Below are 14,406 nucleotides of genomic sequence, written 5' to 3' on the forward strand. Positions count from 1 at the left end.
CTGTATGGCTTGGCGTCTTGTTGAATACATCCCTCCTCTATGTTTTTTATACTCCTTGACTTCTAGTCCAGCTTTTATGTATTAGTATCTCTTTATATCATTCAAAATTGAGATTGACATTTTTTACTATTTATGTGGTGCTCCTATTTCATTATTGTTGTTGTATTTGATGTAGACGATCATCTGTGAGCCAAACGCATCAGCAGTCTGGACTAAATGTATTACTACCACTGTGTGAGCAGGTTGAGATCAGAACTGTTCTCAACTTTTAAATATGACCAAAAATGTTCCCATTCACAGAAATCAAGCAGAGATTTGTTTCAAATGGGGAAACTTGAAATACAAATTCAAAAAGTTGCAGAACTTTACCCTATATATTCTCTTCATCTGCAGATTAGACTGTTAATAAAATGGTAGTGGACTAGTAAAAGTGAGAGAAGCTAGAAACGTAGGCTGATGATATGTTACTATGTAGGCTTTTTTTTGCAGGTACGGTGGTCGGAGTGGTTATTTATACTGGTCGAGAGCAACGCAGTGTTATGAACACCTCCAATCCACGAAGTAAGGTACGGCCTTAGAGGGCATACTGGAGATTTCCAAAAAGCAAATACGTATATCATTTATTGGTATTAAATATATCCTGTTTGCGCTCCGTGCACAATTTGGGAATTGTGCAGACAGCATGTAGTTGTATCTGGTGGTTAGTCTGTGAAAGTTAAAGGGGTATTCTCACCTTAGACGTGGATATGCAATGTGTCTGATAGATGCAGGTCTCATTTCTCTGCACCTATCTCCAGAATAGGGTTCCTCTGGGATAAGACTGAAGCGTACTCCTCTCATCGCAGAACACCGCAACATTTCAGGGGTCATGCCCCCTTTTGATGCACTTTAAAGAAACTAAAAAAAAGTTAATTTACCACATATTCATTAGTTAAGTTGTTTATGGACTGTATTATATATTAGTGTGATCAGGGTCATTACTTTTTAAACACATGCTACGCCAAGGGCCAAGTCTATCCGGGTATATTCTGTGTATATGCCATGCATGTCTAAGGTGTTAATACATATAGGTATGACTGGCTTGCATTAAATGTTTCACGCTTCTTTACTCATGAAACACAATTATTATCACAACGTAAAAAAAACAAAACATTAATCAGATGAGCTATGACAGGAACCGCGATATATGAATTTGTGCACCAATGGCTTTGTCGCATTGTTTGTATACCCACCAGTTATTGATGTGGCTTTACCATATCTTGATTCTGTGCTGCAGATCGGTCTCTTTGACTTGGAAGTGAACTGTCTGACGAAGATCTTATTCAGCGCCCTAGTGGTAGTCTCTCTGGTCATGGTGACTCTTCAGCATTTTGCCGGTCGCTGGTATCTACAGATCATCCGCTTCCTGCTCCTCTTTTCTAACATCATTCCCATCAGGTAACTTGTATACAGAATGTCATTCGTCCAGTGGTGTAACTAAAATCTATAGGGTCTCATAGCAAAATGAATCCACAAATACTAGCAGAAAGTCACTTATTTGTTTTACTTTACAAAAAGGTACAATATTCTTGCACTTGTGTGGTGCCCTCAACCCCTGAGCCCCATAGCAGATACCATGGCTGCAATAGATATAGTTATACCCATGTATTTGCCTATACTTTTCCTTCAAATTTTACAATGTATGACAATTTCATAAAAATACATTACAATATCCACAGTGCAGAGATGTGCTATTGTACTCTCTAGAACAGTGGTCTTCAACCTGCGGACCTCCAGATGTTGCAAAACTACAACTCCCAGCATGCCCGGACAGCCGTTGGTTGTCCGGGCATGCTGGGAGTTGTAGTTTAGCAACATATGGAGGTCCGCAGGTTGAAGACCACTGCTCTAGAGAATGCTGTCCTGGTGTTGTCTGGCTCCCAATTGTTGGGGAATGTTGCATTCTCTTCATACATATACATATGCATTGACAAATAATCAGTTTAATGGACTAATGTTGTTCAAAAGGCAATCCTGTATCAGTCCCAGCAGACAATTACCATTACTGGTAAGAAAACTACTTTGACTTCCCCTATGGAAAAGCAGCTTCTTTCTTTGTCACTCATGGACAAAAAACAAATACACCAAGGAGTTGTTGGAATCCAATGAAACTAGGGGTGAATGCAATAATGCAATACAGTATGTAAGTGACTATAGTATTCCGTCACAGGTGCCGTATTTTGCAGCATATTTTCTGCAGCTGATTTTGATAACCATTGACTTTAACTTGTTGGGGACCAAGGGCGTACAGGTATGCCCTTGTGTCCTGATACTTGAGGACCAAGGGCATACCTGTACACCCTGGTCCCGTTAGAGGGATTTGAAGCGTGCTCACTGCTATCAGCAGTAGGACCCAAGGTTAATGCACCACCGATAAGGCTGATGCCCGGCATTAACCCTTTAGATGCCGCAATCAAAGTTGATTGCAGCGTCTAAACCAAAAGTGAAAGTGTCCCGGCACCTCAGAGGAGCTGATCGGGACCATTGCGGTGAAACCGAGATATTGTGGTGAAACCGAGATATTGCGGTGAAACCGCAATGCCCCAATCAGCTGAGAGGACGGGAGGGCCCTTACCTGCCTTCTCGCCGTCCGATCTGTGTTTTGCTGTTCCCAGCCTGCCATTCAGGCTGGAGCCACAGAGCACCGATAACACTGATCAATGCTATGATACGGCATAGCATTGATCAGTATATCCAATAAAAAGATTGCATGTTATAGCCCCCTATTAACCCCATCCTAATAAAAGTTAGACCCCCCACCTTTTCCCACTTAAAAAAAAAAAAAATTGATGAAATAAAATGTGGTACCGAGGTATGCATAAATGTCCAAACTATTAAAGTATAAGGATAGCTGAACTGCATGGTCGATGGTGTATATGTTAAAAAAAAAACAAAAAAAACTCCAAAATTGTTCATTTTTGGTAACTTCATATATCATTAAAAAAAATTATAAAAAGCGATCAAAAAGTCCCATCAAAACAAAAATGGTGAAAACTACAGACAATGGCGCAAAAAATGAGCCCTCATATACCCCCATATGCGGAAAAATAAAAAAGTTATAGGGGTCAGAAGATACTAATTTTGGTGCACGTAGTATTTTTAAGTAGTAAAATAAAATAAAACCTACAAAGTTACAGAATGATGTGTTTTATTTTTTATTTCACCCCACAAATACGTTTTTTTCTGTTTCGTTACAGATTATGTTATAAAATAAGTGATGTAATTACAAAGTACAATTGGTGATGCAAAAAAACAAGCCCGTATATATGGGTCTGTAGGTGCAAAGTTGTGGTCTCAAAACTGTGTCCCCCCAGATGTTGCAATACTACAACTCCTAGCAAGCCCAGACTGTCCAGGCATGCTGAGAGTTGTAGATGTTGTAGAACTACAACACCCAGCATGCCTGACTTTCTGGGCATGCTGGGAATTGTAGTTTTCTAACATCTGGAGGGACACAGTTTGGAAACCATTGCACCTCCAGGTGTTGCAAAAGTACAACTACCAGCATGTCCAGACATGCTGGGAGTTGTAGTTCTGCAACATCTGAAGAGCCACAGTTTGGAGACCACTGCACAGTGGTCTCCAAACTGTGGACCTCCAGATGTCTGAAAACGACAACTCCTAGCATGCCCGCATAGCCAAAGGCTTTCTGGGCATGCTGGGAGTTGTAGCATTGATAACTTTTACAAGGACGGCGTGAAGATCACTCACCAACGATCTTCACTGCCGTATGCCGTCTCCGCAACTGTCACAGCCCCACACAGCTCCTGATCACAGCTGGCCCGCCGCAGCCCCTGATCATTGGTAAGCAGCTCCCCCCCCCCCCCCCCCGGCTCTCAACTTTAACCCTCCTGCCATTGGTCGGTCTGTTCTGACTGACCAATGGCAGGGGAAAGGAGGAGGTGGCACCCCTGACACCTCGCTCCTATTCTTCATGGTGATCGGGCTGTCTCTGACAGCCCCGATCACCTTTTATTTTTGGGAGATTGGGTCACCAGGGACCCGATCAGCCCGGAAGAGCCGTTATTCGCCGGTCATAATTGACCGACGAATCACAGCAATCGCCGACAAGGGGGGGTTTGCAGGACCTCCCTAGGCTATGTGCGAGGATGGCTGCTAATATCAGCAGTCATCCCATTCCGATCACCGCCTCATGTGCGGCAGTGACCGGAATTCCCACGGGCATACAGGTACGCCCTTGGTTCTTAAGTACCAGGGAACAAGGGTGTACTTGTACGCCCTTCGTCTCCAACAGGTTAAACCAAAAGCAAAGATCTTAAATATAATACAGAATTTAAAGGCAAAATATATTAGAAAGTTGCATTTTATTAGAACAGTCACATTAGCTGCAGATCTTAGGACATGCTCGGAGTTGTAGTTCCACTACAGCTGGAGGGCCACAAGTTGGAGATCACTGACACAGAGACTTTGGCATCTTTCAGCTTGCGGGTCAATCTGGATATGGGAAAAATTGTCTACAGCTGGATGATCCGCAGGGACCCCAAAATCCCAGGAACAGTCGTTCGATCTAGCACGATCCCAGAGCAGCTTGGACGAATTTCCTACTTACTGACTGACAAAACAGGTAAGGGTCTGGGTCATGTTAATGTGATGGGTAATGTTTTATGATTATTTACTCCTTATCATCAAAAGGGGTTTGTTGTAATGTACTATTGCAGTACTATCCGATAAAGACTGATCCTATAATGCATCCATATAGACTGATCCTATAATGCTGCATCTTGTAGGGACCCTGACCCAGAATGAGATGGTCTTTAAACGTCTTCACCTGGGGACTGTGGCCTATGGAATGGATTCAATGGACGAAGTGCAGAGTCACATATTCAGCATATACACACAGGTAGGTGATATGAGTGAACATCCTCCTTAATATACAATAGACCTGACCCAGCCACGTGCCCACTGCCTGTACCACCTGGTAAAAGATAAAGCAATAATAATATAGTGATTCTTCTACTAACAACACCCTTAGGTTACAATATTTTCAACTTATAATGGTCTTTTCTGACTCAACATACAATGCTACAGCCAGTCCAGATCTGCAAAACATGTCAATGGCTGGAAGAACTGACCAATCAGAATGGGAATTCACTGGTAAAATACCTGTATTAGGCTACATTCACACTGCTGGTTGTCTCCCGCAGTGTAAAGCCCGTTATTTGAGGATCTAGAAAAGCCGGAGAAAAATAGTGCTTGCACCGTCTCTTTCTCCGGCTTTTTTCTCCAAAAATAACGGCGGCTATAGAATACAATGGGGTCCATCGGGACCCGTTATGTGCTAATAAGGGAGTTTGATGGCCGAATTTGGCAAAGCATACCGACAGTGTGAAAGGGGCATTACTGAAGTTCATGCACTGACTGGCTGTCTGGTAGCACTTCCCTATAGTACAGGGTGGTATTACATGTTCTGTACTACTCTTTACCTGTGCCAGGGTTAGCTGCTCCTTTGGACACCAGGTGGGGGCGGCTCCATGTTACTTTTTTGGAACACTGTCCTCTACATAGACAGTGATTTACAGCTTCCAGCAGATCTTTCTTACTTTTAAATGTAAGGACTTGCTTTATTTGTATTCAATATCTACTTTTTTTTGGATAACGTTTTGGGTCTTCAGAACCAATTACCAGGTTTTCATAGAGTTATAGTCTCCACATACAATGGTTTCAACATACAATGGTCATCCTGGAACCAATTAATATTGTAACTTGAGGGACCACTGTACATTAGATTCATGGATCAGCATGAGAAGACTACAGAGGTCCCCGATTATGAGATATTTACATTATTTCCTATTGCACAAATATTCTGTATCGTCATGCTGGAGGAGTGCACAGGGGGCATATGCCCCGAGGCCTCCACCACCTAGTTCCCTCCAGCTCTTACCAAAAACCCTCAGAAGCAAGTCGTATATGGTTAAAAAGTTAAAAACTAAAACTCCTTTCATTTTGTATTTTCTTTTCTATTTTCTACAATCTATGGGTATGTTAAAGGGATAATCCACTGCTCAGCATTCGGAACAGAATGTTCCAAATGCTTAGAGCAGGTGCTGGGGGCTCATGATGTCACAACCCCACCCCCTCATGATGTCACGACGCTGCCGCTTCATGACGTCATGACCCCGCCCCTCAATGAAAGTCGATGGGAGGGGGCGTGGCGGGCACCACGCCCCCTACCATAGACTTGCATTGAAGGGGGTGGGGCATGACATCACAAGGGGGCGGGACTGTGACATCATGAGCGCCTGGCACCGGCTCTAACAAAATGTTGAGTGCTGAGCAGCGGAGTACCCCTTTAACTGAATACTTTGGATTTTCTGTTGGATACACCAAACGCACACCGAGTGCATAGTATGAACAGAGCCTGACTAGTGCTTGCTGTACTCGATCAAACATTTTACCCGTCTTTTGGTGTGTAAAAAAAGGTGCAAATTTGGGACGTCAGTGGTTGCTTACTTTGACTATTTTTCCCTTTGACTTTGCAGCGGTTGTGAAGTTATCACGTGTGACTTTTCTCCAAATGTCGCAAATTTTGTGGCAGGCAACTCAAAATGTCCCAAACCAATACCAACAATCTATTCTCTTACAAAACTTGCTTACAACAACTTTACAGAAGCAAAAATCCCACACGTGCACGTGTGTCAAATTTATCACAGCGTGTGCGACTTTCGATAAATTAACCATACATACACATAACAAGTGTAGCTAAACACACAGTGATAAACCTCCCCTTTGTTATTTTTTCATTTTTCATACCTGCCTGAATGGGAGGCCTCGTGTTCGGTTAGCTTGCATTGTGTGGGTATAATGAACGTGAGGAGCTTCACATCAAGCAGTCCAGTCTGACACGTCTGTATTATAAATGGTTCCATCGGCGTCAGCCCATGAGCTGCAGTTAAGCCTATGTGGGCCGCCCCAAGTGCGCTGTATGATGAAACACAGTAATAATTCACATGAAAGGTATTGGACAACAGGACGTGAGAAGAACAAGATTTATGTGTAACCAGAGAGCGGTGGGCTGCTTATTACACATCCGCCATCTTGGACCCCCCAATTTTGTTGGGCTGTTGACAAGTGAATTAAGAGGCTGATTCTGTTCTGTGTAATGAGAAGCATTTCCTTCCACTGTAGATCTGATTCATGGCTTCCATTACTATTTCCATTCCGTCACCTTTTGACCTGGAAGGGAAACTTTTTCGTGCTCCTCCTGACACCAAAGGTTAACAGATCAGGAAGCGCGGTCCAGTGTCCGCTGTGTGACCAGCCTAATGAAGTAATTGTCTAATTACACTAGGAGAAAACTAAAAATAGTCCAAAAAATGTCTCACAGAAACGCGTTGGGCAGCCCCACTACCAACATCTGCTTTACATTTCCATTAATCATATCCATAAAGGACTGTGCGGCTCCTGACTGGAGGGTCACTCACTCACACAATGTGTTTCTAATGCAGCGTATAACCTGACAGCTTTATTATGAACATTTGATCCGGCTCCTGCCGCCACCGAGGAGGCATTTATTTCATAGTCTTGTGAATTATATTTTATGGGTACCAACTAAGCAGTTTACACAATGCACCACAGGTAATAGTGGTATATGCGCCAACAGCGGAACAGCAATATTCATAAGTCTGTAAAAATGTTATGTAATTTATCCAAATATCGCATTTAATCTGTTATTGTACAAGAAACTGTGAGCGGCAAAGAACATGATATCTGCAACAACAATAAAGTTTAATCTGAGTTGTTGCAGATATCTTGCGGTGTGTGGCCCTTTAACTGCAGCACTGTTTGGTTCAGGGATGACTAGATCTATGTAAAGGAGAAAGCCCTGTACAGATGAGCTTACAATCTAAAGATACATGGCACATCTATCAAACAAAATGCACTGGATAATGGTTTAACATAACTTACGGTCCCCATACACGTCAGCTGAACCCACAGATTTCCAACAAAGGCCAATTGCCTAATATGTATGGGGACAACCTGATTGTCCCCCAACACATGATGTTGGGGAAGAGATGGATGGAAAATGCTGAATCTTTTTTGGCAGCAGTTTTCTCTTCTCAGCCTATTAAAAACACATGCACACTTGGCTCCTAGAATTTGGGTGAACTTCTTTGTCTCCCACCCCATTGGAAACATGCACGCTCACCCAAATCTACATGTGTATTGGGGCATCAAAAAGAATAGCTGTCATCTTTAGAAAAACTTACGTTATGGAACATAATACTGGAGTACATCAGTTGTCCTAAGAAAGGGACGCATCTAGAAGGCATGAGTTGAGCCAAATGCTTTATACTGATTGCTCCATCTTAAAGGGGTACTCCACCCCTAGACATCTAATCCCCTATCACTGCTGCACCCGACGTTCAGTTAGAGAATCGGGTGCAGTGCCAGAGGCTCGTGAAGTCCCAGCCATGTCCCCTCAATGCAAGTCTATGGGAAGGGGCATGACGCCCCCTCCCATAGACTTGCATTGAGGGGGCATGGCCGTAACGAGCGGGGCATGGCCGTGATGTCCCAAGCGGGGTGATACCGTGAAATCATTGGCCTCTGTCCTGCATCGCCAGTCATCCGGCACGGAATTAAGTTCGCTTCGTACACCGGATGTCTGGGATGCCGCAGCCGAGATCACGGGGGTCCCCAGGGGTGGGAACCCTGCGATTAGACATCTTGTCCAATGTAAGATGTCTAGAGGCAGAGTACCCCTTTACGAACTGCAGGGATGTGGAATTTCTATCGCTCGACGCCCGGGACTAGCAGTTTTGGGCGCCGGGCAGGTGAATTTGTCCGGCCCTTAGCCCGGCTTCGGGCAAGCAGGGCCGGACTTGACAAGTGCGGCGGATCTGCAGTCTGTATGGAGCGGGCTCCTGACTCCTGCCCGCTCCATACTCTGCAGCCTGTGTCCTCTGAAGCAGAGCAGGGGAGCAGAGAAGCTGTGTATGTGTCTTCTCTCCCCTCCTCTGCAGACGTGCGGGGGGGGGGGGATGAGGGGGCGTGGCTTCTTGCTCTGCAGACGTGCGGGGGGAGATGAGGGGGCATGGCTTCTTGCTCTGCAGACGTGCGGGGGGAGATGAGGGGGCGTGGCTTCTTGCTCTGCAGACGTGCGGGGGGAGATGAGGGGGCATGGCTTCTTGCTCTGCAGACGTGCGGGGGGGAGATGAGGGGGCATGGCTTCTTGCTCTGCAGACGTGCGGGGGGGAGATGAGGGGGCATGGCTTCTTGCTCTGCAGACGTGCGGGGGGAGATGAGGGGGCATGGCTTCTTGCTCTGCAGACGTGCGGGGGGAGATGAGGGGGTGTGGCTTCTTGCTCTGCAGACGTGCGGGGGGGAGATGAGGGGGCGTGGCTTCTTGCTCCCCGTGCAGACCTGCGTTCTCTGCCTTCACTCCCCCCAGCTGTAGCTTCGGAGAGCTGAGGGGAGGAGGCACGTCTGCACAGGGAGATGCTTGCGGTGCTCTGCAGTATGTATGGAGCGGGCTCAGGATTCCTGCCCGCTCCATACTCTGCAGCCCCCGGCTGTTCTCAGTAGCCGGGGGCCTCCGCTAAGAGCCAGCATGCGCCGATCGCCGCGGCTGGCTATTAACCCTTTAGATACAGCGGCGTCTAAAGGGACATGTGAATGCTCCCTGGTGGGCTAGTGGGGTGAATCGCCCCCCCGCAGCGCGATCGCAGGGGGGCGATCCACTATGGAGGTAGCCGGAGGACTTACCTCTGCTTCCTGCTGTCCCGCTCTGTCATTGATAGAGCCTGGCTGGACCAGGCTCTATCAATGGATCAGAGAGCACACAGATTAATAGAGTTCAATAGAATCTATTCATCTGTCTGAGGAATTTAATGATTTCTCATATAAGTGTAATAAAGTGTAAAAAAATAAATAAATAAAATAAAATAAAGTTTTAATAAAAGTTTGAAAGACACACATTAACCTAGTGGTCTTCAAACTGTGCCCCTCCAGATGTTACAAAACTACAATTCCCAGCATACCAGGACAGCCGTTGGCTGTCCGGGCATGCTGAGAGTTGTAGTTTTGCAACATCTGGAGGGCCACAGTTTGAAGACCGCTGCATTAACCCCTTCCATGTTAAAAGTTCAAATCACCCCCTTTCCCTATATAAAAACATGCAAACATAATAAAAATAAACATATTTGGTATCGCTTCGTGCGTAATTGTACAACCTATGAAAATATAACATTATGTATCCCGTACGGTAAATGTAAAAAAATACCAAACCACAGATTTGCAATTTTTAGAATGGCAATTAAAAAAATTAGAAAAAGTCCAGAATTAGTAAAACATGATGTAAACGATACAAATCTGGTATCGCTGTAATCAGGCGCCTAAAGTATAAAACTAACATGTTATCTCAACCACAAGGTAAATGGCGCAGAAAAGAAAAACCACCAAATCTGCTAAATTATCTTTTACTATTTCAATTTCACTTCCCTTAATATATATATATTTTTGGTTCGGAGAATATGTTATTGAAAAATTAAAAGATATCATTATAGTAGGTAGTTATGGCTATTATAGGGCGAGGAGGAAAAAACGAGAGTGTAAAAACGAAAATTGGCCGGACAAGTGGATCGTCATGAGGGACAAGTAGATTTTGCTCCATTTTAGTCCCGTGGACAAGTAGTTTTTTATAAAATTTCCACACCCCTGAACTGTTGACATAGTTTGTTCCAAAATCCATCACACACATTGTGTGTTCACATGTTCAGATTTGTAGTTGCAATTTTTAAGTACAAAGCCAGTAATGAATCACGTACAAAGGAAACACTGAGACTTTTCAAATCCATTTCTGGCTAAATAATTGCAACTAAAAACAGAATGTGTGAACGCACTCTTAGGCTATGTTCAGATGTCGGAAAAATTTCCGTGTGGACATTTGCCAGGCTGCGTGTGCCGGCATCACGTGACAGTGCTAGGACCACATGAAAATGTGCTGTCATAGATGGCAATGCATTCCGTGCGGAGTCTGCAGAAAGAATGGACAGGTTGATTCTTTCTGCGGACACTGAAATCGGAAATTCCGCCTTGTGCACAGCGCAGCAGAATCCCACTGAATTCAACGGGACTCTGCTGCAGTGGAATCTCCTTGCAGAATTCTGCATGGAAATTCCAACATGTGAACATAGTCTTACAGTCCACACTGGGACTAGAAAGTAGTCCTGGCACATAAACCCACATACTATATCACCCCCACCCTATAGTGCAGAAAAACAGAAGGGCTAAGCAGGTCCTAATAGACAGTGATCTTGTAGATCGGTGCTTTGTTTGATGAACCTTTGTATGACTCAATTATCGAGCAGGCTGGGCCAGGCAAACCATTGCTGGATTGTAGACCACAAATTCCCTGTTTATACAGGACAATGTACATTAATGTATTGGGAACATTATTTCACATTATTATAGTGTAAAGGTCCCTTAAACCATACCATAAAAATGAGAAGTTAATACGTGGAACATATAACACTTGATCACATAGTTCGGAACAGGCATACCCTCACTTTTTAGCCAGGAAGGGGAAATGCTACCAATGTATAGGCACCAATATAACAAATATTCTTCGCCAATAAAGTGACAATATAGTGATTACAGTACAGTTACTTTCATTGATCACTCCAGGAGGCATCTTGATCCAGTCTGGTGCATGAGAATTACCTCTATAAGGTCACAGAGAATGCCCAGTGCCATCTCCAATTCGTCTGAATAGAACATGTCAAGTCTATTGTTTTCTATGTCCATGGGTCCTGTTGTAAAGAATATCTATAAATTCAGTTTAAAAAAAAAAAAAAAAAAAAAAAAAAAAGCTCCGGCAACATGGTTGCTCTCATAATAATGTACTAAAAAAAATTAATGGAAGAAATTGAAATCAGAAAATATGTTTCGGTATCTGCCTCTTGTTAGGGTAACAAATCTTGTTGATACATTCTGTTTAAGGATGATTATATTTTTAAGATAGTGAAATGGAAAAATAGAAAGAAACATCCCCAAAAATTCTTTAAAATGTTTTAATATTCTAAAGTAAAGATCTGATTTAAACAATAGATCATCCCTATTAGTGCACAAAAATGACAGCAGCCTCCTGCAAATGTAAAGTTATATGTAAAATATGAATGATTTAGAATTTTATTATTGTTCTGAGAAAAGATGAGGTTTTTTGCATAACCTTTGAGCAAATTGTGTGCATCCCACCACAGTAAGATGACCTCATCAGAACGGACCCTACAATACATATATGCCTCTCCTTAGAAAGGACGATCTTGGTTATTCTTTCGGTGGAATACGCTTGAATACATTGCCTTCTATGGTAATGGTAATGTCCACATGGTATTCGCGCATACTGATTTAGTTGGAGTCGGCTGCCCTCTGAATCCCCGTCTAGAATATTGAACCCAGCCTTAGAATCATTATTTGGATAAATTGTAGAATAATTTTAGAATGTAGAATGATTTTGATGGACCAAAGCCTTCCAGAAATGCATATTTTATGGTGTGTTCCCCTTGAGTCATTAACTGGCCAGGATCTAGCCATGTCATACTTGTTCTTATATCATCTTCTTCCCTGCAGCCGTCTCAAGATCCTCCAGCGCAGAAAGGCACCACCACCAAAGTGAGGAAGACGATGAGCAGCCGTGTGTATGAAGCTGTAAAAGGGATTGCCCTCTGCCACAATGTCACCCCCTCCTATGAGTCCAACGGTGTGACCGACCAGGCTGAGGCAGAGAGACAATTTGAGGATTCCTGCCGGGTTTACCAGGCATCCAGCCCTGATGAGGTAAAGTCACCTTTCATAATAAGGCCTCTTTCACATTGCCATTTAGCTCCGTAACATAGTAACATAGTTCATAAGCTTGAAAAAAGACCAGAGTCCTTCAAGTTCAACCTATATCCCTAATGAATCCCTACTGAGTTAATCCAGAGGAAGGCAAAAAAAACCCTCATACTAGAGGTAAAAATTCCTTCCCGACTCCAAATATGGCAGTCAGAATAAATCTTCCTTGGCCAGCCCATCGGAGGCACGGAAGCTTAGCAGAGAAAAAATGTATTTTTTTTCTTCTCTCCGCTAAACTACCAGATCACCATCGGACCCTATTTAAGTCAATGGGATCTGTCCTAACCTGGTGGTGTGGTTGTGGGACCCCCACCAATCACTAAGGTAGTCCTGATCACCCGTTCCTGCCTATTATGTGATGCCAGTTAAAAGGAGCTTTAACAAAGAGGTGGTCCCCTCTTGTGCCCTGCTGCTTTATTCATTTCTACGGGGGCCGATGGAAACAGCCAAGCTGTGTTTGGATATCCCATAAACACTTAATGGATCGGCACGGTGCATGTGGGACCACCACACCACTCAAAAGGCCTCCTAACTGTGATCGTAAAGTAAAGAGGAATGAGAGGCTTGGGACCCCATTTTAGCGATCATTGGGGGTCCCAGTCTGTAAAGGTAGTAAATGTTTTTCATTTAACAACTGCTGTAAAATGTTTGCACAGTGTGAACATGAAGCATTTGCTGTTACAATACAGTTTCTACACTGTAGCAATTTGTGACAATTCTCTACATTACAAATTTTGTTCCGACACAAAGAAATGTGTAATATATGCACACTTATGTGACACCTATTCCCCCCCCCCTGGCAGTCATAATAATAGATGGGTATTTTTATGATTTAGATAAATATATAAATAAGTGAACAAATGATGAAAAAAAAATTAATTATATACATAAAAACATGGGGAAAATATCACCTGGAAGACAACTCTTCTTTTTTACACAATGCCTTTGGCTGTCCTTGAGTTGTAGTTTTGCAACAGCTGGAGGCACACTGGTTGGGAAACTCTACCCTAGACCAGTGTTTCCCAACTAGTGCACCTCCAGCTGTTGCAAAACTACAACTCCCAGCATGCCTGGACAGCCAAAGGCTGTCCGGGCATGCTGGGGGTTGCAGTTTTGCAACAGCTGGAGGCGTACTAGTTGGGAAACACTGGTTGAAACAGTTGAGTTGCTCCCTAGTAAAAATTGGTTATGTCTGGAAGCTTTATAAACAAATGGAGGGCGTCCACCCCACCTAGGCTCAGGATTTAGAGTCAGGGCTATAGGGTAGGGTGTATCAGGTAGGGGCCATTCTCCAGCCTTGTCCTCCCCTCTATCAGTTCCCTTCCCTCCTTCCCCTACCTTATCCCCATATCCTGGTTAGGTGGTGATACTTACCTGTTGTACTGTAATTGATCCATTCTGTACATAAGTCTGCTGTGCCCCTCCATAGGGCCGTCAGCAGCACAACTACGCATTTTGTGTGTTGTTTGTTTTCTTTCTTTTTTATGGTTTTGAACAAATATGTATTTTTAT

General features: G+C 43.8%; 1 protein-coding gene across 1 annotated transcript in view; it reads left to right on the forward strand.

Moving 5' to 3' along the window:
- ATP9A (ATPase phospholipid transporting 9A (putative)) overlaps positions 1 to 14,406 on the forward strand; it is a 127,734-nt gene that overhangs the window by 53,886 nt on the left and 59,442 nt on the right. The window contains exons 10-14 of the mRNA XM_056548366.1: positions 490 to 566; positions 1,277 to 1,437; positions 4,482 to 4,624; positions 4,788 to 4,900; positions 12,631 to 12,837. Of these exons, the coding sequence (XP_056404341.1) occupies positions 490 to 566; positions 1,277 to 1,437; positions 4,482 to 4,624; positions 4,788 to 4,900; positions 12,631 to 12,837 (701 nt within the window). The remainder of the gene's footprint in view (positions 1 to 489; positions 567 to 1,276; positions 1,438 to 4,481; positions 4,625 to 4,787; positions 4,901 to 12,630; positions 12,838 to 14,406) is intronic.

This window comes from Hyla sarda, chromosome 12, assembly GCF_029499605.1.
Source record: "Hyla sarda isolate aHylSar1 chromosome 12, aHylSar1.hap1, whole genome shotgun sequence".
NCBI classification, from domain to species: Eukaryota; Metazoa; Chordata; class Amphibia; order Anura; family Hylidae; genus Hyla; species Hyla sarda.